This window comes from Stegastes partitus, unplaced genomic scaffold, assembly GCF_000690725.1.
Source record: "Stegastes partitus isolate 25-593 unplaced genomic scaffold, Stegastes_partitus-1.0.2 Scaffold157, whole genome shotgun sequence".
NCBI lineage: Eukaryota > Metazoa > Chordata > Actinopteri > Pomacentridae > Stegastes > Stegastes partitus.
The window spans coordinates 128,353-151,614 of NW_007577888.1; the positions used below are offsets into that span (position 1 = coordinate 128,353).

The window sequence follows — 23,262 nt, forward strand, 5'->3', positions numbered from 1 at the left end:
TGATACGGGTTCTGCACGAGTGCAAAAGGAAGTTGGAAGGTGACATTTACAGATGGCACCATGAATAGCTGTGGATATACCAAAATACTGACTGACACGATGACTCTCAGGAAGCAGGAGTTTGGCAGAAGAGGAATATTCCACCATGACAACAAACCAGAGGAAACAAGTCAAGACAATGACCTGATCAAGTTATTCTGGTGGATTAATCACATTAACTGGACTTGCTTGAGTTCCTTGAAGACGTTCCACCTCTCATCCAAGAGGCTTCATCAGTTCTGACTGACTAGTTGGGAGTTCCAGATGCAAGTCTGTCAGAACTGATGAAGCCTCTTGGATGAGAGGTGGAACGTCTTCAAGGAACTCAAGCAAGTCCAGTTAATATGATTAATCTGCCAGAATAACCACGACCTGGATGACTGAGAATCTTCACAGACGATCTGATCAAGTGTGTTGCTTGATTTGAAGCTAATAGAATACCTGTTCACAGAGTTTATTGGAGAACAACGACACAATCATTTGCTCCTCACGCAGGTCGGTAACTTCTCGGCCTAAAAGTGATTTTCTAAAATAATCGTTGATATTCAGAGCATCATCCAACTGAAACAAACCTCCCACGATGAGATCATTAGCATGATCACCACCTAAACAAGATACCTTGAAATACATCTCAGCTCTGTTGTATGACTGACCAGACCTGAAGGTATTTGGGCTGCTGCTGTTCCTTCTCTATTGTGCACAGAATGCCTGTTGATGTTGGTCAGCAGCTGTGGTGGAAACAAGCAGCAATCACAGGGCTGAAAAAGGAAGCAAACACACAAGTGCCAAAAAAACTGCAGTTCCTCGATTGGCCACTTGTAGCTGTTCCAAAAGTGAGTCCAGCTCCATCGACCCCAATGTTAAAATGTCTGACTTTACAGCAGACAAAAGCACGTTCACCAGCCGGTATAAAAATGGTTTTGGTCTCTCTGGCTAATTTTCTCTTCAATGATAAGTGCACAGAGGGTGTATCTTCATATAACTCTCCTGTTTAATTTGTATTAAGGCCTAAAAATCCGCATTATTAAGGCTTTGAAAGGCAGTTAAGAGCCGCCACAGGACAGTCCATGACCCTGCCTCAGATCCACTCACGCCCCACCTCTCTGCTCACTTTTGGAGTAACTAGGAGTTAGGAAGAGTTAGGCGCTGCCAAAATGGCGACGGATGGAGCCACCAGACTGAGCTTTCAAACCGCTCTTCAGGAAACCTAAGGGTCACGGAGGGTTCATCCATCTTTATATACGTCTATGGGCGGAAGCTAACGGGAATCCAAATAAACAAACAGTCATGAACCAAATATATCTTAGCATGTGAGCTTGAAAGACGCTTGTTTTAACTTGATAAATACCTTCAGTCAACAAATCACTGTGAATCATAGTAATCTGGATGGCTCATTAATCTCTGCTCGACTGAGGGGTCGAACGAAGCTTAAGTGCATCTTATCCTGTTTTTGTTTTGGCCTCTTTTTGGTGCCGCAAACCGAACGAGTTCATCAGCAGCAGTGAGGACGCCAGCAGGGTGGAGATGGGGAGCAACGTGGAGCGAGCATGTTATCACATAATGACAGTCCTGAAAACACACACTGCCGCTTCTCCAGGAATAGCTGCTCGGTGAAAGCAACGGCAACAACTGGTCAATGGAAAACCAACGATGGAAAGACGTTTTCTTTTCTTTTCTGTTTTTTTTTTTTTTTTACAAATGGCTTTTATTCTGCCTTCATCATGTACAAACTTATGGACAGTTGAAATAATAATAAGGATTGACAACTCTAGCTGCATGTTCTTTTTAGGACAAACCGAATTCAACCGTATATATAGCAGAGCTTTTAAGTACTTAGAGTTCAAAACATTAAATATAGGCACTGGAATAGCTTAAAAGGACAAATGTTTTATGACTACAGCATTGCTCAAAGGCGTCCTCGGCCACTAGCGGGCAGAGCTCTTGTATTTCAGATAATAAGCATGAATCCACATTAAAAAAAAAGTTGCGTACAGGAGGAGCAAAATCACAAGTTAAGCCGTCACAGAGTTGGAGGTTATAGTGGCAGCATGTGTAGCTGTGCTGAACTGCAGACCACAGGAATGGCCTATTTTTGGAAAGATCTCCTCCTCTTAGAGAAGAAAGCGTAGCTCGCCTCCTCACTGAGCGTCCAGGATGTCTGTGGGTAAGATGTCTGGTTTGCCACTCGGGCTCTGTGATGTCTCCTCTGACCAGGAAGAGGGGGTGACCTGATTATAGAGGACGTCCTGAGAGCCAAAAAGTGGCTCTTTGAGATTGAGGATGTACATGAGGAACAGATTGAGAGCCACCATGGCGAGGAGCGGGAAGAGGGTCAGGCCGGAGCCGAAGCCTCGCCAGGAGCTGCACATGTTCAGGCTGACCCAGTAAACAAGTCTGTGGAGGATCAAAAACACACCAAACAGGAAATCAGATCGAGTTCAAACCTGGCTGATAAACACTCGCAGCCTCCCTGATGGCTTCTGATTACAAGCTACAAGCATCCATCCTCACTTCAGTCAAGCAGGAAATTCTGTGTCATAAAGTAGGTTTACGTAAATCTGTCACAGCAACTCGTCCATCGAGACGAACCTGATCCTGTTTTAGTGAATTTTAAGACATAACCAGCCTTCTGCCAGGCGGAAACAGTGAAAGATCCTCATTGCTGCTGCAGATCACACCTTGTTTGTGAAACGCTGACACCAGCTGCATCTATCGCAGCTTTTATTTTAGCAATTCCACGACTTTTCACAACAAAAGAGACACATTCATCATTTATGTAAAAAAAACTTTTGTGTCTGGCTGCTGGCATGGCAGCAGATTGGCTGTTTGTCCATTTGTACATTAGAGTGATCAGTTTTCAGGTCCTGAAGGGCCGGTTAGGAAGTTTCTGAATGTGTTTCACTGCCATGCAAAGTCCAGCACAACCATGACTTCTAACATCATAAATCATAACAAAGAAATTCATACTGGATTTTTTTTTTTTTAAAGTGTGACTTTTCACAATTTTAATACTTCCATTTTTGATTTGTTTTCACACGTGTGTCCTGTGTGTTATGTGTAAACACTGCCTGCAGGTCAGCTGACGGGTCCCTGACTTTTTGTTAAGTAACTTGCACAGAGCTGAGGTGCTTCACAGTTCTTCCAAAGATCACAGAAGTTTGTTTTTACAGAAGCTCATTACTGTAAAAGGTTTATTGTTGGTGAAGCTTTGAAGTGAAGATAAAGTAATTTGGATGAATTATCAGGATTTCAAGCTTAGATTTGGTTGGATTTTTCTAACAGAAGGACATCACAGAGATAAGTAGTTCAAGCTGTATCGGTAAGTTCATAATCTGATGTTTCTTGACAAATGGTGTAATTTTGGCCTTTTTCTGAAGATAACATGTCTTTCAAATTTGCCGTCGTGTTTTGGGTTTCAGAGGGTAAAAGTAGGCTTGACTTGATGTCATCTCACTAGCTGTGAAAGCTTTAACCCTGTTCAGGACGTTCATGTTGCCGTACGTAGAAGGTATTTCGGGGTCCATTGGACCCTAAGAGAGAATATGTGCAAAAGATTAGTTGGTATTCATTAAAGATGTTTATACTACGTTAAATACATTTTCTGATAAGTTGAGGTATTTTTGGTTCCAAATACACGACAAATGTTCCAATTTTTATATTTAAAAAAATCATCAAAAATAAAAAGACAACACCTGTCACCTAAACCAAAAGACCCCAAAAGTCCTGAACAGGGTTAAAGTGGTTTCATGATGTTGGTACTTGAGCCTCACCTTCCAAAGATGAACACAGCAACCAGGATAGGCACCAACTTCAGCTGGTCTTCAGGCAGCAAAGCGGCCATAACGACGAGGTTGAGGACGTAGAGGAGCAGCTGCTCCAAGGACGACGTGACAAAGTGCTGCTGAAGCGCCCTCCGTCTGGGAACCGGCTCCTGCAGACTGAAGGAACCGGTGCAGAACTGACACGCTGCACCCACAAGCATCGCTGCGAGGGATAAAAGAGCAATAAGTCAGTTAGCATCTTGAACCTGGGCCATGTTTCCACAAACAGCTCTCAACTTCAGGCGAGCCTGTCTGACAGCACACTTTGTTTTTACAATTTCTTCATTTGAATACCACAACTGCCAGCAGAAGGGCCTGCATGCAAATACTCCTCACTGTCATCAGCTTGACAAATAAGTGGGAGGAAAATGGTCTGGACTGGATTTGGTTTGGATGTTTTTGCCACCTGCCCTCTCGTTCCTAGTCACCCAGGTTGGGAAGTGATTAAAAAGCTCTGAAACAATTAGGCCACAGCCTGGGAGACGAGAGACGCAGCCAACCTCTTATTGTAGTTTCCATTTAAAGCTATGAGAAGGAGAAGGAAATTATGCTTCTCTCCGGAGGCCCAGGGAAACGTCTGCAGCATTGAGGTTGAAAGCGCATGAAATTAAAGGGGACAGGAGACATTGAAACATTCCAAGACAAGGCAGCCAGACAAACCAAATCCTCTCTTAATCTTTATCTTTCATTTGAGGCGCTCACACGGCTCTTTTCGAATGTCAGCGTGCAGGTGTTTGAAGCGTACCGAGCAGGATGGGCAGGGCGGCCACCACGCAGCAGCAGAAGGTGAAAACGATGCGGCTGCCTGTATCGGGGCAGTCGGGGGGCTTGATGGGGACATAGAAATAGAGTGCATAGAGGATCCCGGCAGCACACAGAAGAGATGCCAGGACTGAGAAGAAGGCGGGAACTCGGCCGCTCTGACAGCATTTGCACTGGCAGCAGCGGCAGCAGCATCGCCCCCGATCCGAAGCCTCCTCTGCTGCCACGCAAGTCTCTCCCGGGCCCTCGGAGCTCCACACAGCCAGCTCCACGCTCTCTGGCGGCAGGCCTATCAGGGGCCGGCCTTCGTCGGCGGTACAGTCCAGATTGGTGGACTCTGGACTCCATCTCGGCGTGTCTGTGCCGTTGGGAATGTCTCCCTGAGAGGCCGGGGTTGGAGGGCCGATGCAGTTTTCCGTGGTGGCGTCCAAATTGCGCGCCGTGATGATGGGACTGGAAAGAGTCTGATCCAGCTCCCCCTCCTCCGTCTGATCGGCTCGACGCTCCTCCGGGAGGCTGATGCTGGGCTGCTGGTGGCGAGGAGCTGAGCCTGTTCAAATCAGAGCACATTTTAATACAGAGTCCAAAGCCAGACACTGGAACCAATCAGACTAAGTCCAATTAATCATTCGCTTCCTTATGTCCAGAGAACAAAGCCGAGCCCGTGGTTTACCGTAAACTGTTAGAGGGACATGCATGAGGCGTCGTACAAGTCTGGTGACATGATTTATTTGTTATTATGGTCAACAGATCCTTCAAACAAGACTGAACCCGACAACAAACTCGTTCTACTTACAAGTGGTGACTGCATAGAACAAGACTTTGGCTTTGATTTAGGTTCAGTCCTTCACAGTTGTCCAAAAATTACTAAAGACACATAAACGAGCTGCAGCAGTGACGTGATTCATTAAGATACACAGCCACCAAATGTGTGTTAATCCACAGTTAAAAAATAGCTCCCAAGAAATGTACAGTTTCCTCCTTTGTGGGAAGAGTTTGCAAAAAAACTCCAGCTGTTTAAAGAAACCAGCGTTGTCTTTTTTTAATATATGCAACCTGCTTTTAAGGACTTGCAGCACGTCTTCAGTGGGAACCGGTGACCTCAGACAGTCAACACACACTGGTGCTGGTCTAAACAGTGGGATTGTTTGGCAATAAGTAGAATGGTATATCATCAGGATGACACTGTAAGCTGAGAAAGCCGCGTTTCATCTTTAAATGTCCTTAAATATAATTATTATACCTGTCTCTAAGTGTGACAGGTTGCAATGTGCAGAAAACGGTCAAACCTTCAGCATCAGCCCTCAGAACAGAAAACAATGCTCATCAGAAAATAGTTTGAAATGTGAAAACCATCCAGACACTCAGCGATATTCTCACAAATATTCACAGACGTTACAGATGGAGGCTCGGCTGCAGCGCTTTAAACGAGTCTCTCACATCTTTTACTTTGTCTGCCTGCGTTCTGTTTTTACACACAGAACGGCATTTAAACAACGACATCCTCATGTGACAAACTCCACAAACAAAATCTGCTACAAACAGGTCTGTTTCCTGAAACACTGCTCATGTTTTAGAGAATATTTCTCCCCGAGTGAGTCCTCAGATCTTCATAAAATGTCTTCAATCTGACTCAAATCACACAACAAGTCTCTTTTCTTTTATTTAACCTGCTTGTTTTTTTGCAGCTAATAGTGATTTATTCCCATCAAATAAATACTTTTCCGCCCACCTCATACTGTCTGTGTTTCCAGCACTACGAACAACTTCTAAAAACCTATAAAAGATTTAAAAAGAGTCTTAAAATTGAATCCACTGATGGCATTGATGCTGTCTATCTAGAGGTAAACGGACACACCTGCTCACTCTTAAAAAAACTTCTTAAACTGTATGTCTGCACTTCTTACGGGCTGTTTCTCTGCTTTAATCCGTCCTGACTCTGTCTTAACTCTGCTTGGATCCAGTCTGGACTCAAGTTCGGCTTTAATTTGCTCCTGCCTGCCCTCAAATCCTACAGACAGCAAGAAGCAGCAGCAGCAGTAATAACTCACTCCTTGGCTGATCGTTTGCTGGTGGCGGCTCCAGAGAGCGCTGGGAGCCGGAGACCGAGTGGGAGGACGAGTGCAGCTCCTCCACCGAGGACTCGGGGCTGTCTGACACCGGGGCCAAGGAGATCTGAGTGTCCAGGTCCAGGAAGGGGGAGAAGGAGAGCCTGGCCGGGTCGATGTCCTGGAGCTGGTTGATGATGTCGCTGATGGACTCCTTCATGCTGTCGAGCTCCTTCACGTTCTGCCGGTTAGTGGCCTGAAGCCCCGAGGTGCTCATAGTCACACAGCCTGAGGGCAGCAGGGACGAGATCGGATGAACACCACAACAAACAACAAGTGTGAGTGTAAAGGTTGTGCTCATCAAGCGTCAGGAGGCCAAAATAATACCGACAACGTTCACTAAAGCCGAGTGTTCATCTTTACTTTTTAATAAACACAGTCAGTCATCTGCCTCATTTCAAACACCTCCTGTTGGAGAGCAGAAAGACGTCACATTAACAAATACGTATGAAAAGCTTTGGAGAGCAAAAAATGTAGAATGGCTAACGTCTGGATTTCACCTTGAAAGTCATCGAAAAATGGTTTAGATGAGAGGATGAACCAACGTTTATGTGACTTTAACGACTTTCACGTTGCTGGTTGTTCACTTGCTGTCCATGTTTTTGTTTTTTTTTTTATCTCCATCATTTCATCTGTTCTTCTACCTGAAAAACAATTTCTAACCTCTGTTTGAAAGTTTGTTTGGCCTGACGAGGACAGCGCCGACTTTCCAAATTAGGGAAGAAGAAAACCAAAACATCAGCGGGACTTCATGTGGAGGGATGTCAAACTGATTACATTTTGTGGGGAAATGGGCTTATTTGGGTAAAAAGGAAATTAATGTTATGAGTTTATGCACCTGGTTATGCAATAATCATCACTGACAGGATGTCAGAGTTTATCTTCCCCGGTGAAGGAACACAGACTCAGCGAGATTGAATTGTTATCAGTAAAAATGTGGACTTATGCTGAATACTGAAGAACTATTTGGTGCACATCCACCTTCATCATGTGGATGCTGCAGTCGGGACACTGAGGCTTCTGCTGTTGATTTCAGCATTCTGAGAGAGTTTATATTCTGTGATTAAAAGCTTATTTACTCATGGAAGGTTTTCTGAGGACTGATGTAACTGTGCTTACACTAAAATTCACTGTTTTTAGGGCATTAAAATGTGAAACACTGCAGAGCTCAGGTCGGGGTCGATTAAATACTGAAGTTTTGTGTAAATAAACGTGTTTTGACTTTTAATTCACTTAAAACAACAGTTTAACATTTTGTGACCTGAACAGATTGAGAGCATTCATTCTTTAAAGCTGTGACTAACAGCCAGTTAGCTTTGCTTAGCATTTAAGTCTGAAAAAGTCTCATTTTTTTTCTAGTTTAAAGAGCACGTGAGAACTTTTCAGCCCTCCCAGCGTAGCGAGGTAAGTGGCATTTCTGCTGGAAACAAAACGAACAGCTCTGACAAAATAAGAGAGAAGAAAGAAGCATGTTCACTAATGTGGATGAGGAAAACAGACATGATTCTACACAGAGTAATATCCAAGTTTGAGGACTATTTCAGTAAATATAGTAAGGGTACAAAGTGTGTTTTTTCCTTCATTTAGTCCCCAATAGAGACAGAAAAGCTCTTAGACTTTCTTTAGAGTGTTGAGAAAAGTGAACTGGGTTAATTTTTTTGGTTTGCTGTGGCTCAGGTGATAGAGCAGGTTGTCCTCTGATCATAAGGTTGGTGGTTTGATCCCCTCCACAGTCGAAGTGGCCTTGGGCAAGACACTGAACCTGAAGTTGCTCCCAATGGCAGGCAGCACCTTGCATGGCAGCTCATTGGTGTGTGAATGTGTGTGAATGGGTGAATGAGAAACACATTGTAAAGCACTCTGAGTGCCGCTAAGGTAGAAAAGCTCCATATACATAAGTACTGTCGATTTACCGTTTGATTTTAGAGGTGGGACAAAATATGGATACAGCAATACATCAGATCACTTCCTCTTGTCATACATTATCGATACGCAGGCATCGGATATGTTCACACATGTGGAGTTAATGAGGGCACAGTTAATTAACTTAGGATGACGGAGAAACTCACAGGAGGAAACGATGAACAGTGCAGGCAGCCAATCAGAGGGTCATTCATTGATTTGAATATTAACATGGAATAATAATGACAATACAATGGAGTACATAAATACGTTTTTTGGGGGGTATTGTCCTTCCTCTGTTACACAAATATCATCATGTGTCGTAGATGATTGTCCTAGAACGTATTGAATATCATCGAATCTCTGTATGGTGACGCCACTGCTCGTCTGGGCAACGTACTGAGAGCTACTCTGTCAGTCGAGTCACTTTATAGTTCCACAAAATGAAAGAAAAGTCAACAAACAGAGACCACGTCATCACCATCACCGACTGAATCACCCGTAAAGCTTCTCTGTGACTGTGTGGCTGCTGGCTGATGTGTAAAAAGGCCTCCAGAAATCTAAAGACACGTTTATTTATTATTATTATTTATTCAGAAATTTCCCTGAGGTTTCCACCAAAGGGATCAATATAGTTCTATTCTATTCTATTCTATTGTATTCTTCAGGTGGTACACTTGGTGCAAACTCAGACAAATGCTGCCCTCTTCATGTTTCTAAATGTCCAGGAGATTTGGTGCATGAGGTCCGTGTTATGCTTCCCCACAGGCCGGGATCCCCACGATGTGAAGTGTCAGCGTGGTGCAACAGGAAAATCTGTGTCCACGCAGCGACTACGCTTCAAAGACAATAGCGTGGATGCTCCAGCAGATAGCTGACTGTTGTGTCTGCAGCTGTTCATGAGGGCGTCTGCAGGGGAGGACAATCAAGACTCATAGAGAACCAGTCTAAACATGGACGGTGTCATTAAAGCGTAACTGCAGCGTTGTGCGATCCACATCCACTAAATCACACCTTAAAGGAAGAACTTGTCTGTTGCGAGGTGAAACAAATGAGACGGTGAGATAATTAGAGAGACGTAGAGGTTGTGGAAGGATCTCTGGATGGAACTGTTTGCACCATCGCCAGTGTTTTAGCAAAGCTGAGCTAAACTGGCTCCAGGCTCATACTCAGAAGAAACATCCGGGTTTTCTAATTAAGCAGCAGAAGTGAATAAATGCACGTCCCAAAGTCTCAAACAGATCTTTGAAGTGTGCTAACTAAAAACTATGGATGCGTTTCAGTTTACACTAATTACTATGTGTACTGAGGTTCAGCTCCCAGCAGCTCACTCATATTTGTCCACCAGAATTCAACTCCTGGCAGCTTTTCCTCTTGCATCCTGGGAATTAAAATGCACAGAAAATATAACTCCACCGTTAACCTACTAAACCTAAAACTAACCTACTAAATAAAATTCCAAATAATTTAAAAATACCCAGAGGATTCATTCAACCCCTGACCTCAGAGGCTCTGCTCTCCAGCTCTGTGCTAATGACACAGTAGTTCCAACCCTCATGGTTTGCTGCTCTCAGGCTCTCTGCTGCGGTCGGGCCAAGTGAGCAGTGATTTTTCTTTGAAGGATATTTTGGAAGCCCAAGAGGTCAAACCATTTAGTTTTTCGCTTGTTCTGAACACGTTGACACACATAAAGAGGGATCTGGTGTTTAACAGGAGAGCACCAACACACAGAGGCAGAGTGTAGAAACTATGACGCCTTATGGGGGAAATAAATGACCATAAATTACATTTAATCAGATTGAAAACAGGATAAAAGCAGCAAGTCTCTCACAGACTGGTTCAGCAGTCTCTATGGTGGGAGGTACATTTACTCAAGTACTTATTTTGGAGTACTTTACTTGAGTATTTCCATGTATGCTGCTGTACACGTCTACTCCAATACATTTCACAGGAGCTATTGTACTTTTTACTCCATTACAACTCGTTACTCCGATTTGACTTACAAATCATATGAGAAGTTCATCAAATATGATGCCTATAAAAAATATGCAAATACAAATAATATTACCAAACAGACCAGTTCCATTCTAGATAATGAGAAGTTCATTTATTTTTGTTGCCAGTACGCATGAGCTTCGTCACTTCTACTTAATTAAATGATCGGAATACCTTTTAATACCCTACAAATGGTTTATAATATGACTTTTTTTGGCCACTTTTCACAAGAAAAACGCAAGAAAACGCGCCGAGCTTGTGCCAGAGGAGTGTAAGACAACACCAGACCCTGGCCTTTGTCGGGCTGTCCGTGTTTGAACTGTTCCAGCGGCTTCATTAACATCTGCAGATTGAATTTGGAGCATTTTCTCCTGGATTTTAGTTTTTTTTCTTTTTGGCGTACATCCAATTGTGGCGCAGAGTCGGCACGCAAAACCTCCGCGGCGGGCGACGATCTTTCTCCAAACAAATGCGGACTTTACCATGTATAGCGCGCAATTAGGAGAGTCGGGAGTGTTTTTGAGGGGAATAAATCTCGGTGGTTATCGGAGCTGGCGTGGATGTGGAAAGGCGCGTAGGGGGGCAACGTGCCTTCGCTCCCCGCTGAAAAATAACTTTCCCCCCGCTGCTGAGCAACTCTCTCAAACAAAAAAAAAAAAAACTTTTGCACAATTCCTCCTCCACAGAGCAAAGTGAAGCCCTGCTGGTGTCTGGTTCAGCTGCAGGAAATACCTTATTTATTGATAAATAAATCAAACGAGGCCAAAAGAAACGCGCCCGAGACCGCATGAAGCTGTGCGTAAAAGGACACAAGTCATTCAGAAATCTCACATTTTGCAGCCGCTCAGCAGCAATTAAAGCCGTTTAAAGCTCTCACACAAACCAGACTTCATGAGGCTCCGTGAAAAGCCTTTCTAATGAACATTCCAGGAATAAATGAACTTACTTGAGTCGGAGGTTGCAGAGTGTTTTGGTGAGTTTACTCTTCTCGCAGTTTAAAAAAAAAAAAAAAAAAAAAGCCCTCCGTCCTTCTCAGCCTTTCTTCCCTCCCCCTCCGTTTGCTTTTTGTCTTCCAGGATCCTGAACTTCTGAATCAAATTTCAGGACGGACAAAATACTAGGCTTTTCCTCCGCCCACACAAGTCTTTTTTTCTTCTTCTTGGGTACCATGTCAAACACCATATGGAGCAAATAAAGCCGGAGCAGCAGCAGCAAGAGGAGGAGGAGGAGCAGGAGGAGGCAGCTACCTTCAGTTTACCTTCAACATTAACAATCACATCCATCACAAACACACGTTGGTCTAAACAGCGCAGTAAACATTTAGACTGAAGCTCTTCATGTTCATACACAGGATGTGAGTTGAGCTGCAGGACTTTGGAGCTTCGGTTGATGTGTTTGTGACTCAGATATCAGTGAGTCACCGCAGGAGCTCCTCCAGTGTCATCTGTAAAATAAATTAAAGGTGCATCAAGCCTGTCGTTTAGAATCTTCAGAAGCACTGCGGTGTTTTATCTGCTGCTTTTGTTAAGGTCTTGCAATAAGTGACTGTTTCAGGCATTAATGAGGCCAAACATCTGCTGAAAGCTGCCAAAGATGCATCTATGAAATATTTGCTCCCTTTGTTGTTAAAATACAGAAAACAACGAGTAAAGCTGCAGAAAAAGTATAAATTCACGTTAAAATTAGCCAAAACTGTAAATTAAAAAATGAGTATTTTTACAAAAAGGGAATTTTACATTTGATCATGAAATTATTTTTATGTTTTGTTTCATATATTTTTGTCAAAACTTTTAAGAAAAAAAAGTCAACTAGGATTGAAAAATATTCTGTTACTTCACGGATTTTTCCTGTTTTGTTAAATTACAGATATTTTGTAAAAGTGCAGGAAATAAATATTAATTTACACGTTGACTTCTTGTAAAAACAAAACAACAAAAAACAGGAGAAAACTGTAAATATTGTCCATAACAAACATGCTTTTCTTTTTTCAAATAGTAATTGTTCTTTTACAACATTTAACCATAAAATTACACTCATTCTATTTAAAGCAGCAAAATTATTTTACAGATGTTTGCTGTTACGGTGACAGTTTTAAGAATATATTATATATTTACAATATTGTACTGTTTGTTTTAAACACATACTTAGTGGCATCATTTCTGCCAGATTTTTTTTTTTTTTTTGAAAGAAAATTTTGTACATCAAGGATTAATATATATAACTTAATGACAATTTTATTTTACAGATTTTTCCTGTTTTTTTTTTTTCCTGAATAAATTAAACAGGTCAAAACTATTAAGAATGTCCCCATTGAAAAAAATCTTTACAGTTTTTTTAATGTCTGAAACTACAGTTAGTCAGTCACAGTATTACACTGATTTTAACATATTTTTTTGGCACTCCTGCTGCAAGATTTTCCCTGATGTTTGATTACAATACAGTTTTGCAATCCCTTATCTTAGGTTTGTGGTGAACACTTTTGATGGATCAATAATGAAAATAATCCTTTTATCTCAGCCCTTGTGTGTTCATTGTCTTTGGCATCACTATAATAACAACAATCATAACCTCTCTGTTTTGTTAAATGTAGTTTTGCCATTTCTAATATCTAGAATTAACGCCATTTATTTGACAAATAGAATTGTTTCCTGTTCAGCTGGTTGTAGGTAATCTAACGTGTCAAACATCACGGTAACGTTCTTGTTAACGCACCATTAAGCTGCACGCTACACAGATGATTCCACTGATCTCTACCTGACAAATCTTTTCCACTTGTCCTTGTGAACCTTTGCTTTCCTGCTGCAAAGGAAGCAATGAGCTCGATTTTAGCAGCAGGAACATTTTTTTTTCATTGTGTGAAAAAAAAAACAAAAAAACCCCACCAGTCAGTGTTTGGCGGCTCTGATCTGATGCCTCAGCAGCTCAAACCAAGAGAAGGTACATTTAGTTCAAAACACCACCTGCCCCAAAAAACATACCAGGACAAAGGTCCGGTGTTAAACTAAAAACATTCTGGACTTGAAATCTGTTTTTTTCTTTCATTTTTTTGTAATTTGAAAGTATATCTGTAGTGAAGTAACACAGGGAGAAAAAATATTACAAGACAGAAGAAATCCTCTCATCAGTAGAGTAGAATCGATTTGCTCAGTGGGAGGAAAAAAAGACTTTCTGATGTAAAAAGAAGGAAGAGAAAGTGTGCAAATAATGTGTCAGAATCCTTTTAAGAGGATGAACTTTCTTTGCTTTTCTATTTGTGTTGCTTCATCCCAGACCTCCTGTTCTGTATCCACACAAAACCGAAATATATAAAGAAGAAAAACAAGGTTCAGGCAGTGCAAAGGAAGACGTAGAGCTCTGGTATGTCCACTGTAACCCTCCTCTGCATCCATCAGGAGCAGCCTTAACGTCAAACTGTCCACCACAACGACGGCAGCACATCCAAACTCAAACTTATTAAACACAAGTGAAGCCAACCGACACCAGTGATTTATTGAATCATTTATTATCATCAGGGTAACTTTACTGCATAAAAAAGCATTTCTAAAATATACAGAGTTAACGGCCATTGATTAGCAATATAATCAATAAATAAAAATTATGACTATAAACAACATGTTTTTAATATGTACACACACACTGGTTGGTTTTCTGTGGAATGGTGTCGGAGGAAGGAGGGGTTCTGGTGACGGACGACCAGCAGCATGTTTGGAATGCCGGTGTGCCGTCCTTTAAAGTCGTCAGGAGGACGGAGGAGGGCGATCGGGTCCACGTCCAGCCCGCAGGTCGGCTAGGTCCAGCTGGTTTCGGCTTTATAGCCAAAAAGAAAGCAAACACGAACTGTGAAAGTCACGTGAAGTGGTTGAAACGGGGGGAGCCGGAGAGTCCTGTCAGTCCTCCGACAGCAGCCGGTGGAAGTGATCCTTCCTCTTCTTCAGCACCTCCTGAAAATCCTCCTGAAAAAACACAGCGGGAGATATTGAGAGCCGACCATGAAAGCGGGGGAGGAAAGACAGCAGGCAGATGCTGCTGCAGATAACCGACGGCTTGATTCACCGCTGACGGGCTGGAACGTTTCTAAATCCATCGGCTCCTCTGATCATCACCGAGACTAAAACAGACAAACATCTGCAGCCCTCAGAGAGTGAAGTCACGTCTTAGAGTTTAACAGACGACACAAACAAAGAGCTCATTTGCAAAAACAGATAACTCACTTTTAGTAGATCTTCAGACAACTTATTTTTTGTTGTTTGCTTGAGATTGTAAGAATCAAACTGAAGCTGAGTGGATGTGACTCAGTAGAAATGACAGAAACAGAGATAACTGAAGTTTGAAGTGGGTTTTCTGGAGGTTTGTGAAGATGGAGCTATCTGTTCTTGCAAATGAACTCTTCAAATGTTTTTTGTTTTGACACTTTAGTTCATTTTTGGTGAGCACTGACTAAACCTTTCCTGACATGGATGTGCAATGAGTCAAAATATCCAACTTGTAACACGAATAAGCAACAAAAATGTTTTGAAATTACTAAACACAAATTCTACGCTATTGAATAAAATTAGGAAACGGCAGGCGACGTTTTTTTGGACCCGTCATGAGGAAAGAGACCCTGGAACACATGGTCACAACTGGAGAAATGAGCAGGACGAGAGGAAGAGAGACAGAGAATGAAAACAACAGACGGACTGACATCATGGCTGCACACGGAAAAGGAAACAGTCACAACTCAGAAAGCAAAAGATCGGATTAGATGGGGAGAAATGATGGCCTGCGCTGAACGGCACTGATCATTGCTGGTACTGATCCTGCACACCGGACCAGCACATTGGGCTTCTAGTAATTAAATAATGTCACTTAGGTTCTGAAAACCTGCAAGCCAACAATCTTCTTTTATTATTGAATCTTAAACCTGTAATGAGGGACTGTGTGGCCACTCGGTGGCAGCACAAACACTGAACTACGGTCCTGTTTGAACATGATGTGATGAACAGCAGCTGCTCATTCACACATCCAGCAGGTAATGAGTCGTGTCTGTGACCATCTCACTAACGTAAGGCCTCGTCCACACGTAGCAGAGTGTCTCACAAAACCAAGATATTTGTCACTCACACGAAAACGTATATTTACAGCATTAAAAACGATTATTTGAAAAACCTCCGACCAAAGTGAAGATCTGTGAATCCTCCGTTTATGCGTCTGCATGTGGACGTCAATAACCAGGGTTTAGGTTTTGAAACGTCACTGCCTGCGACAAAATCTGTTCTCTACATCACATATGTAACCTGTGTTTACATTTGGAAACAGCGTGGACGCCCTCAGAACTGTGTTGTCTCTGGTCCAGGTCCAGATATCGCTCCACGTACAAGAACACAGGCGAAGGACGACGGTAAGGACGGGTTTTTTCCGCCACCTTGCCATTCCACGTCTGAGGCATGTTCTCTGTCAGAGACACCGATGCCGGTTTTGGGTCAGACCGGGACGCACTGCCAGCTGGTGGAAGAACTTTGAAATCGTGCTCCTGGAGGAATGGCGTGACAACTTCTGTACGTCCCGGTCGTCGCTCCTGTCGTCGGAGTTATTACGTCCTCACGCAGAACATGAATGTGCTGAACAACGCACTGATGCGGTTAGATGTGGATGAATTATTTTCTAAAAACGAGGTGGCGTATATGTAAGTTTTTTCTAGAAGGAGGGGACAGGATATTCAGTTTTACAAAAACCCTGCTACATGTGGACAAGGCCTCAGTCACATACTCAGTCTTATAATCAGTTTTGGGTTTCTACGAACACCGGAGGGAAATATGTGGCGCTGCTAAATGCCCCACTGTGTCTGTCTCCTGTTTGGTGGTGAGCAGGGAGTGTACAGGGAGGTTTTAGATCTTTTTCTCTGAAAACACCTGCCAGTTGTGGATGAAAAGGACGATATAGAAGCAGCGAGAGTGAAAACAGGAACAATGAGCTGAAACTCAACACTGACTGGTGAAGCTGAGAGCAGCTGCAGATTAAGGAGATAATACTCTGCAGCTTCATCACTGACTAAATCCTTTCACATGGCAATTCGATGCTGCATTAGAAGAACGTCACATTTAGCCACTGTAAGATGGATTTTCAAAAATCCAAAACTAGGCTTGACTGTGCATATGTGGTGATGGCAGAGGAGCGATTCATTCCTTCCAGAAAGCATGGAGGTGAATGTGTGACCAACATGGAGGATGGAGGTAGACTTACAGCTGCAGACAGTTTCTCCATGTAGGGGATGAGCTTCTGCAGTTCTCTGTCGCCCGTCTGCCCGGACCAGCTCTTAATGGGAAGCGTGTTCATCAGCTGCAAAACACCAGAAACATGCATGAAGTGGGTGCAACTGCAAGTTATGAGCCACAGGGTATATTCAGGGTAATTCCACTGCCTTCACCTCAAAGTTTTTTTTAAATCTCAGGTCATTACAAGAGCTAGCCTTCTGTTGTTCTCTCACTTTGTTGCACATTATCTGCGCTACACTTCACACAGTACCGTAAATTCTGGACTATAAGCCGCCACTTTTTTCACACGCTTTGAACATTGATGCGGCTCATTTATGGATTTTTACAAATTTGCCTCGAGACCAAAGTGACACTGAGAGCGACAACGACAGAGAGACTGAGGAAGTGACGAAGTGATTCTGAGGCTGTTCAGCTCCGACACTGAAGAAGACGACTTCAGTGGTTTTAGTGCAGGAGGAAGATGAAGATAGAGATCAATGACTTTTCCTGGTAGACTGCTGTAGTTTTTTACGGTACGTATTTAATTAAAAGTTTAAATCTTTCTGTGTAAATATGTCATGTTCCAACGTGGACACCTGCAGCTTATAGACGAGTGCGGCCTGTATATGTACAAAACTTGTTTTCTTTTTAAAGTTAGTGGGTGCTGCTTATATTCAGGTGCTCAATAGTCCAGAAATTACGGTACACTTATTGTACATTTTGCATTTTCTTATAGTTTATTTTTGCTTATTTATCAGTATTTATGGTGGTGGTAACTTTATCTTTGTGCTGCAACAACCAAATTTCCCCTTGAGGATGAATAAAGTATTTCTATTCTATTCTATGTTTTTTTCCAAACATTCCAGACTACCCAGATCTTCTATCCTATTATATAATACTTCCTGATATTTTGCATTAGCCATTACATCAGGGGGAAAAAAAATACTTTCAGTGATGAAATGGTTGTTTTTAGAGCATCTTGCCACATTAAAATGCGAACAGTGGAGCGATCTTATCATAATCACGATGGGGAGATTGTGTGGAATCTGGCAAAAATCAGATCCATGACGGTGGGTTGATGTGTGGTTCAGAAATTTTAAAAGAAAACATCTGATTCGTGCCTGACAGAAACAAATTCCATTGTTTGATTCACAGTGTTCACATACAGCACAATATTTGTAGAGGCACGCTGCCAGGAGAGGCAAAGCTGTCATTGCTTGAAAGGTGAAGTCATGCAGTTTCATTTGAAATGCTCCACACCTCACCGCAATAAATACTTCAAGAGCAGTTCAGCCAAGAAGTGAACTTGGACGCACAGAGCGTCTGTCGGGTTTTGAGGGTTAACGCCAGTCAGAGAACAAGTGCAGACGAATTTTTCTAACAAGTCAGATGGTAGAAAATCCTTCACTACCTGAGATTAGTGAAGTCGTCATTAAATATTACAAATGTGTTTTGTGACCCATTTTTCAGTTCAGCTCTTCAGAGAGCAGAACCAGTGGAATCTGGACTGAGTTCCAACAGTGGCAGAGAGAATGGAGAGCACAGTGATGTATGGCTGCTTCTGGTCTTCTTATTGAATTTGCTGCTAATTCGAAACTTACAAAATGTCTTCATCAATGAAAATGACTCTTACATGGTACGGATATGTGTGGGGCGCGTTGTCCAGAACCACCGTCTTGTTGAGATCCCGCCCCAGGATGCTGAGATCTTTGACGTAGTGGCCGAGGATGCAGGCACAGTCGTCCTGATACAGTCGATGTCTGCGGGGGAACATCATCGACATGTGATATTAACCACCTGAAAAACTGATTTCTACGATCCTCACCATACGACAGAAACACAGTATGACATAGAAACATGGAGAGCGACCACACACGGGCCTTATTACAGCTCTGACGTCAGGTCGGCAGCAGACCGACACTCCCCGGCTGATTGGGATGAACCTGACGCGGTGCACGTCTGTGCGGTCAAGCTAAACGTTTACGAAACACAAGTGGCGCGGCTCTGGGGAAGACATACCGAAACAGTTTTCTCTGCGGGTCCAGGACGTCCAGTATCTTCTCTGCGTATTCCTTCTTTGCGCACGTATAAACAAACAGCTGGAAAAAAAACAGAGACGGCAGCTGTAACAGATTCCACCCAAACCAGAACTCAACTGGCAACACAACACCATGGAAACCGCATTTAGTTTGGTTTTCCATGTTCAGTCAGAGGGATGCATATCACATTTGTGTAGATTAAAGTGGGACAAAAGAGGAAAATAAACAGGTTGAGCTGAGTAAAGCTAAGTCTTAACTCTGTGAGTCCACAGAAGGAGGCTGTATATGTTCTGATAACAGAGAACAAAAGCTCCAACAGATTAAACTTTCAGACAGCATTTACCGAAAGCTAATAAACACGTTTACTCATTAGTTTACCTCATAGATTTTGGCCATGGCCTGCAGAAACTCCTTCACATGTGGTCGCAGGATCATGTACACCTGTTGATAGCAGGGAGGATGAAAGAACACATAAATAACCAAACACATATTCTCAACTTACTTTTCAGTGTGTTTCACTGTTAACTGGCAGTTTAGACACCAAAAGAAAACAGAGAAAACTATCTGCATGTGCTGTGTGCAGTAAACATGCTAAACACACTGCAGGGTCCGTACATCACAGTTTATTTTAAGTCAATTTTATGAACTAATTACCAAGAAACCAAAATGAATGACAACCCAGTGGAGATGATGACTAGCCACAGTGTCCCACCAGGGGAATGTGATGAGTGAAGTTCTGGTTTCTATTCGTTCTTGTCTCACAAACTGAAGAAAACAAACTCTCTCTCATCGTCCTTTCATCATATGTAATTATTTACTATTATTTCTGGAACAGGTCTGTGAACTGCAGCTTGCCCTCAGTGGTAATGATGTGATGGTATGTGTATTCAATCGATGAGAAATTTCCTCACACTGAACGTTTGTACCACAGACTGCAAAACATAAGTGGGCTGAGAACTCACGGACACTACAGATGGCCAAATGGTAGCAACTTGGTAATAATAAGGTAGAAATGCTCTGAAGCTCACCCTGCTTCATTGTCCATTTTCCTCTAAAGGATACGTAGTTTAATAAATGAACACTCCGTCTCATTGACAGAGATTTGAAACTAGAGACTGAGACCAGAAAGTCATCAGGAAAATGTTCACTGAGGGCATTTGCCCCCTGTTGGTCATCAGAAAGAATGCAGGTTGAAGGCACCCGTGTGCTGCCTTCACTGTTCAGACCTAAAGGCTGTCTCTCTCTATTAAAGAGTCGACAGTAAACACCAAGGCCCTGCTCAGTTCTGCTCACTGAGGATTCTAATAACATCTTGACAACAAAGAGGCCATGTTGTCAGTGCTGAAAGAAGAGAGGCAGGCAGCAGAACTCCCTTTTAAAGATGGAACTGCAGTTCTTTTATGAATATGCTGCACTTGTCTTAATAGACATGTTGACATGTGAGAATAAACATCTCAGAGTCTTCTTATTGACATTTGAGCGCTCTGACTGTGACAATCAATCAGGCCCTTTTGAATATCTTGTTTTTTGAAAATGAAAGAAAAAAAACTACTTCACACTTTCCAAAATCAAGATTCATACTGTAACATGAATGTTGTGTACAGCTACAGCACAGTGACTGGTCACCTTATACTGATGGTCCTGGAAAGCTGTGTGGAAGGTGTACTCTGCCTCCTCAATCACGTTCAGAGAGCTGAACATCAGGGTCTCCTCCTGGAAGGACACACATCAGTTTATTTTAGTATACACATCCAAGACTGCATCAACTAATCACGTTTAGCTACACAGAGAAATAAAGACTACAAGTCCCATGTATCACTCTAAGATGCTCTTAAAAAGTAATCAGACTACCTCCTGATGATGTAAATACATTGACACCAGTTATCTTACCAAAACAACCAGATGGACAATGTGTACTTTACAGCTGAACACTGGTGTGATCTCAGCCATGAATGACACTAAAACTATTCTCTGGATCCAGCAGCAGCAAATGGAATAAACCACAGACACATCTGGCCATTTGGACTGTACTTTGCTAAAAGCAGACTTTGAAATGGGACAGTACTGGAAATGAGAACGCAGACCGAGAAGTGACTGTGGAGAGATACACTCTGTCACAACTGGAGTGGATTGCAGTGGCTGCTGACTCATCTGTGACTCTCCATTGTTACCCCACAAGTACATTCCTACAGTCTTGTTCATTGAGTCACAGAGGAGCAAACTCACCAGATCAACCACCAGCGTGGCCACGGGAGTGCTCCTGGTCTTGGGTGGAATGTCTCTGAGACGAGGGCGGGAATGTTGAGACTGTGACGGGATGTTCTTGATGAAGGTAAAACTGGAACAGAAAAGAAAAAAAAAATGCTTTGAAACAGAATCACAAACATAAAACATTTTCCGGAATGCAGGAAACACAGCGTTTGCCACTCAGACCTACAGCTACACCCATGATGCTTTATAAACTGCCACGGTACTCGTACATGTAACACTGGTAATGAAATATAGATTTCCTCCTTTCAAAGCAGTTAAACTTCAGGCACCCAAATGATGATCCATAACATTTTATGAAATGTACAATAGGCAGGGTGTCATTTCCTGACCACAGCCAATATGGAATTAGCAAATAGAAACTGTGTGCACACTGTACATAATATCCATGCACCGTACTGCGCCTATTTTTCTCACATAAGGTAATTAATAATGTAGACAAACATTTTGGGATTCGATAAACTTTGCCAGAATTGCAGATTTTTCACAAATCAATTCCCCTCCGTCCCCAGTGTCTGGGGTAAAACTACAGAAGGAGACACTAAAACATGTGGCTCTAATAAAGACAAGCTTATAATCGTTGTACTTACGGGTTGAAGACGTCATCGTCCTCGTCTCCAGCCAGAAGGTCAATGGAGCCATAACCAAACACGCCTTGTTCTGGGCTCATTAATATGTTGGTCCCGGTTCCTGGACACTTCAAATCTGTGTGGGGGGGGACATGAATAGACCGTAAGTAAGACAAATCTGAACATCGGGACAGTGAATACTCAATAGGGCTGCAACAGGATGTGGATTTTCAGTGTTCTGGGGCAGTGTTGGAAAATGGTAAAAAAAAAGGAAAAACAATTAAAAACAAACAAACAAAAACACAAGAAAAGAAAGCGAGCTTCAGAGGGATACCTCGATATCTCCCAAAGTGGATGGATGATGAATAAGTGATAATGTTAAGTCAACAACACAAAAAAACGCTGATGATGCATTCTTTTTGGGGGGTCTTGTATTCATAAATCCAGACCATGAACTCGCGCTGTAGCAGCAGCGGTACTTACTCTCTTTGCTGGGTGTGAGGAAACGCACGATGGGTGAGTAGATGTTTCTGGCTGTTGCGTTGTGAGGAGACACCGGGTCCATCTCTGACAGTATGCGTTCATGTTGCATGATGGGTCTGACTGGAGTTTTAAAGTCCAAATCTAGAGCAGAAGAAGTCAATCAGTCACATAACACGACAGTAACGAGCAAAGGAATGGTGCGAGGATGTCAGTCTAAGGAAAACAACATGTTAACATATATCAGAAGCATACTGGGGAATACAAAGCACTGGGGTTTTGTCGTACCTGTTTCTCGCTCATCCACGGGGATCGCCCTCTTCCTGGCCCGGCCACGAGGCGGCGGTCGCCTCGTCATCGTAGGAACTTCATCTTCTGAGTCATGATCCAAGATCTCTTCAACCTGCACAGTTAAAAGAGGAAAGCAACTCTACATTAGTGCCACAAGCCAACCTGTGATGATTTGTGAAGATCAGAAGGTCCGTTGACAGTGAGGGATGCAGACATTGACCAAATATCACCATATTTTAGAAAGGAATTCTCACCAGACATCAATCTTTACACAAATAAAGGTTTGATGAGGAAACAGTTTCTGGTATTGAGCAACCACAATGGAAAGTTTAAAATTAAACTTGTCAGTGCTCGAAGGGGGACATTAGAAGAAATGTCCATATAATTGACATTTCTGTAAAACAAATGACTTACTGATTAACGTGTCCTCTGATAGTCACCCTTTCATCACGTCTGCACATTTATCCGTCTACCTCTGATGTACATATAAAAGCCGATCATGTCGAGGAATTCACTGATCATTTCCGATCAGAAAGACACTAGTATCACTGAACTATAATGCAGCTTTTAATAGTGAAGAAAAGAGTCAGGTTACACCACATTATGACAACCAATGGCACCGTTTTAGACCTACTAACAGTTTGACTAAGGCGCTTTCAGAAAAAACAAACCATGTTAATATCAAGCAGATGAAACTGCAACTCAAGTTACCACATCCTGAAGAGGTCTTGTATTCAGGACAGCAACGCCCAGCA

At 42.6% G+C, this 23,262-nt stretch overlaps 2 protein-coding genes across 2 annotated transcripts in view; both read right to left on the reverse strand.

The window, feature by feature from the left end:
- Positions 1 to 1,716: 1,716 nt before the first annotated feature.
- On the reverse strand, positions 1,717 to 11,676 carry LOC103355529 (transmembrane protein 79-like). Its single transcript, XM_008279364.1, has 5 exons — positions 11,574 to 11,676; positions 6,674 to 6,958; positions 4,606 to 5,172; positions 3,810 to 4,023; positions 1,717 to 2,433 (listed from the first exon to the last, which is right to left on the reverse strand). Exons 2-5 carry the CDS (start codon positions 6,945 to 6,947, stop codon positions 2,178 to 2,180), a joined length of 1,311 nt encoding a protein of 436 aa, XP_008277586.1. The 5' UTR covers positions 6,948 to 6,958; positions 11,574 to 11,676; the 3' UTR covers positions 1,717 to 2,177.
- Positions 11,677 to 14,112: 2,436 nt separating this feature from the next.
- The window catches only part of ctdspl3 (CTD (carboxy-terminal domain, RNA polymerase II, polypeptide A) small phosphatase like 3), a 12,164-nt gene continuing 3,014 nt past the window's right edge, over positions 14,113 to 23,262 (reverse strand). Inside the window, exons 2-11 of the mRNA XM_008279366.1 lie at positions 22,505 to 22,619; positions 22,220 to 22,360; positions 21,758 to 21,872; positions 21,126 to 21,237; positions 20,526 to 20,612; positions 19,278 to 19,340; positions 18,880 to 18,959; positions 18,494 to 18,620; positions 16,850 to 16,945; positions 14,113 to 14,580 (exon numbers count right to left, since the gene is read on the reverse strand). Of these exons, the coding sequence (XP_008277588.1) occupies positions 14,515 to 14,580; positions 16,850 to 16,945; positions 18,494 to 18,620; positions 18,880 to 18,959; positions 19,278 to 19,340; positions 20,526 to 20,612; positions 21,126 to 21,237; positions 21,758 to 21,872; positions 22,220 to 22,360; positions 22,505 to 22,619 (1,002 nt within the window). The 3' untranslated portion in view covers positions 14,113 to 14,514. The remainder of the gene's footprint in view (positions 14,581 to 16,849; positions 16,946 to 18,493; positions 18,621 to 18,879; positions 18,960 to 19,277; positions 19,341 to 20,525; positions 20,613 to 21,125; positions 21,238 to 21,757; positions 21,873 to 22,219; positions 22,361 to 22,504; positions 22,620 to 23,262) is intronic.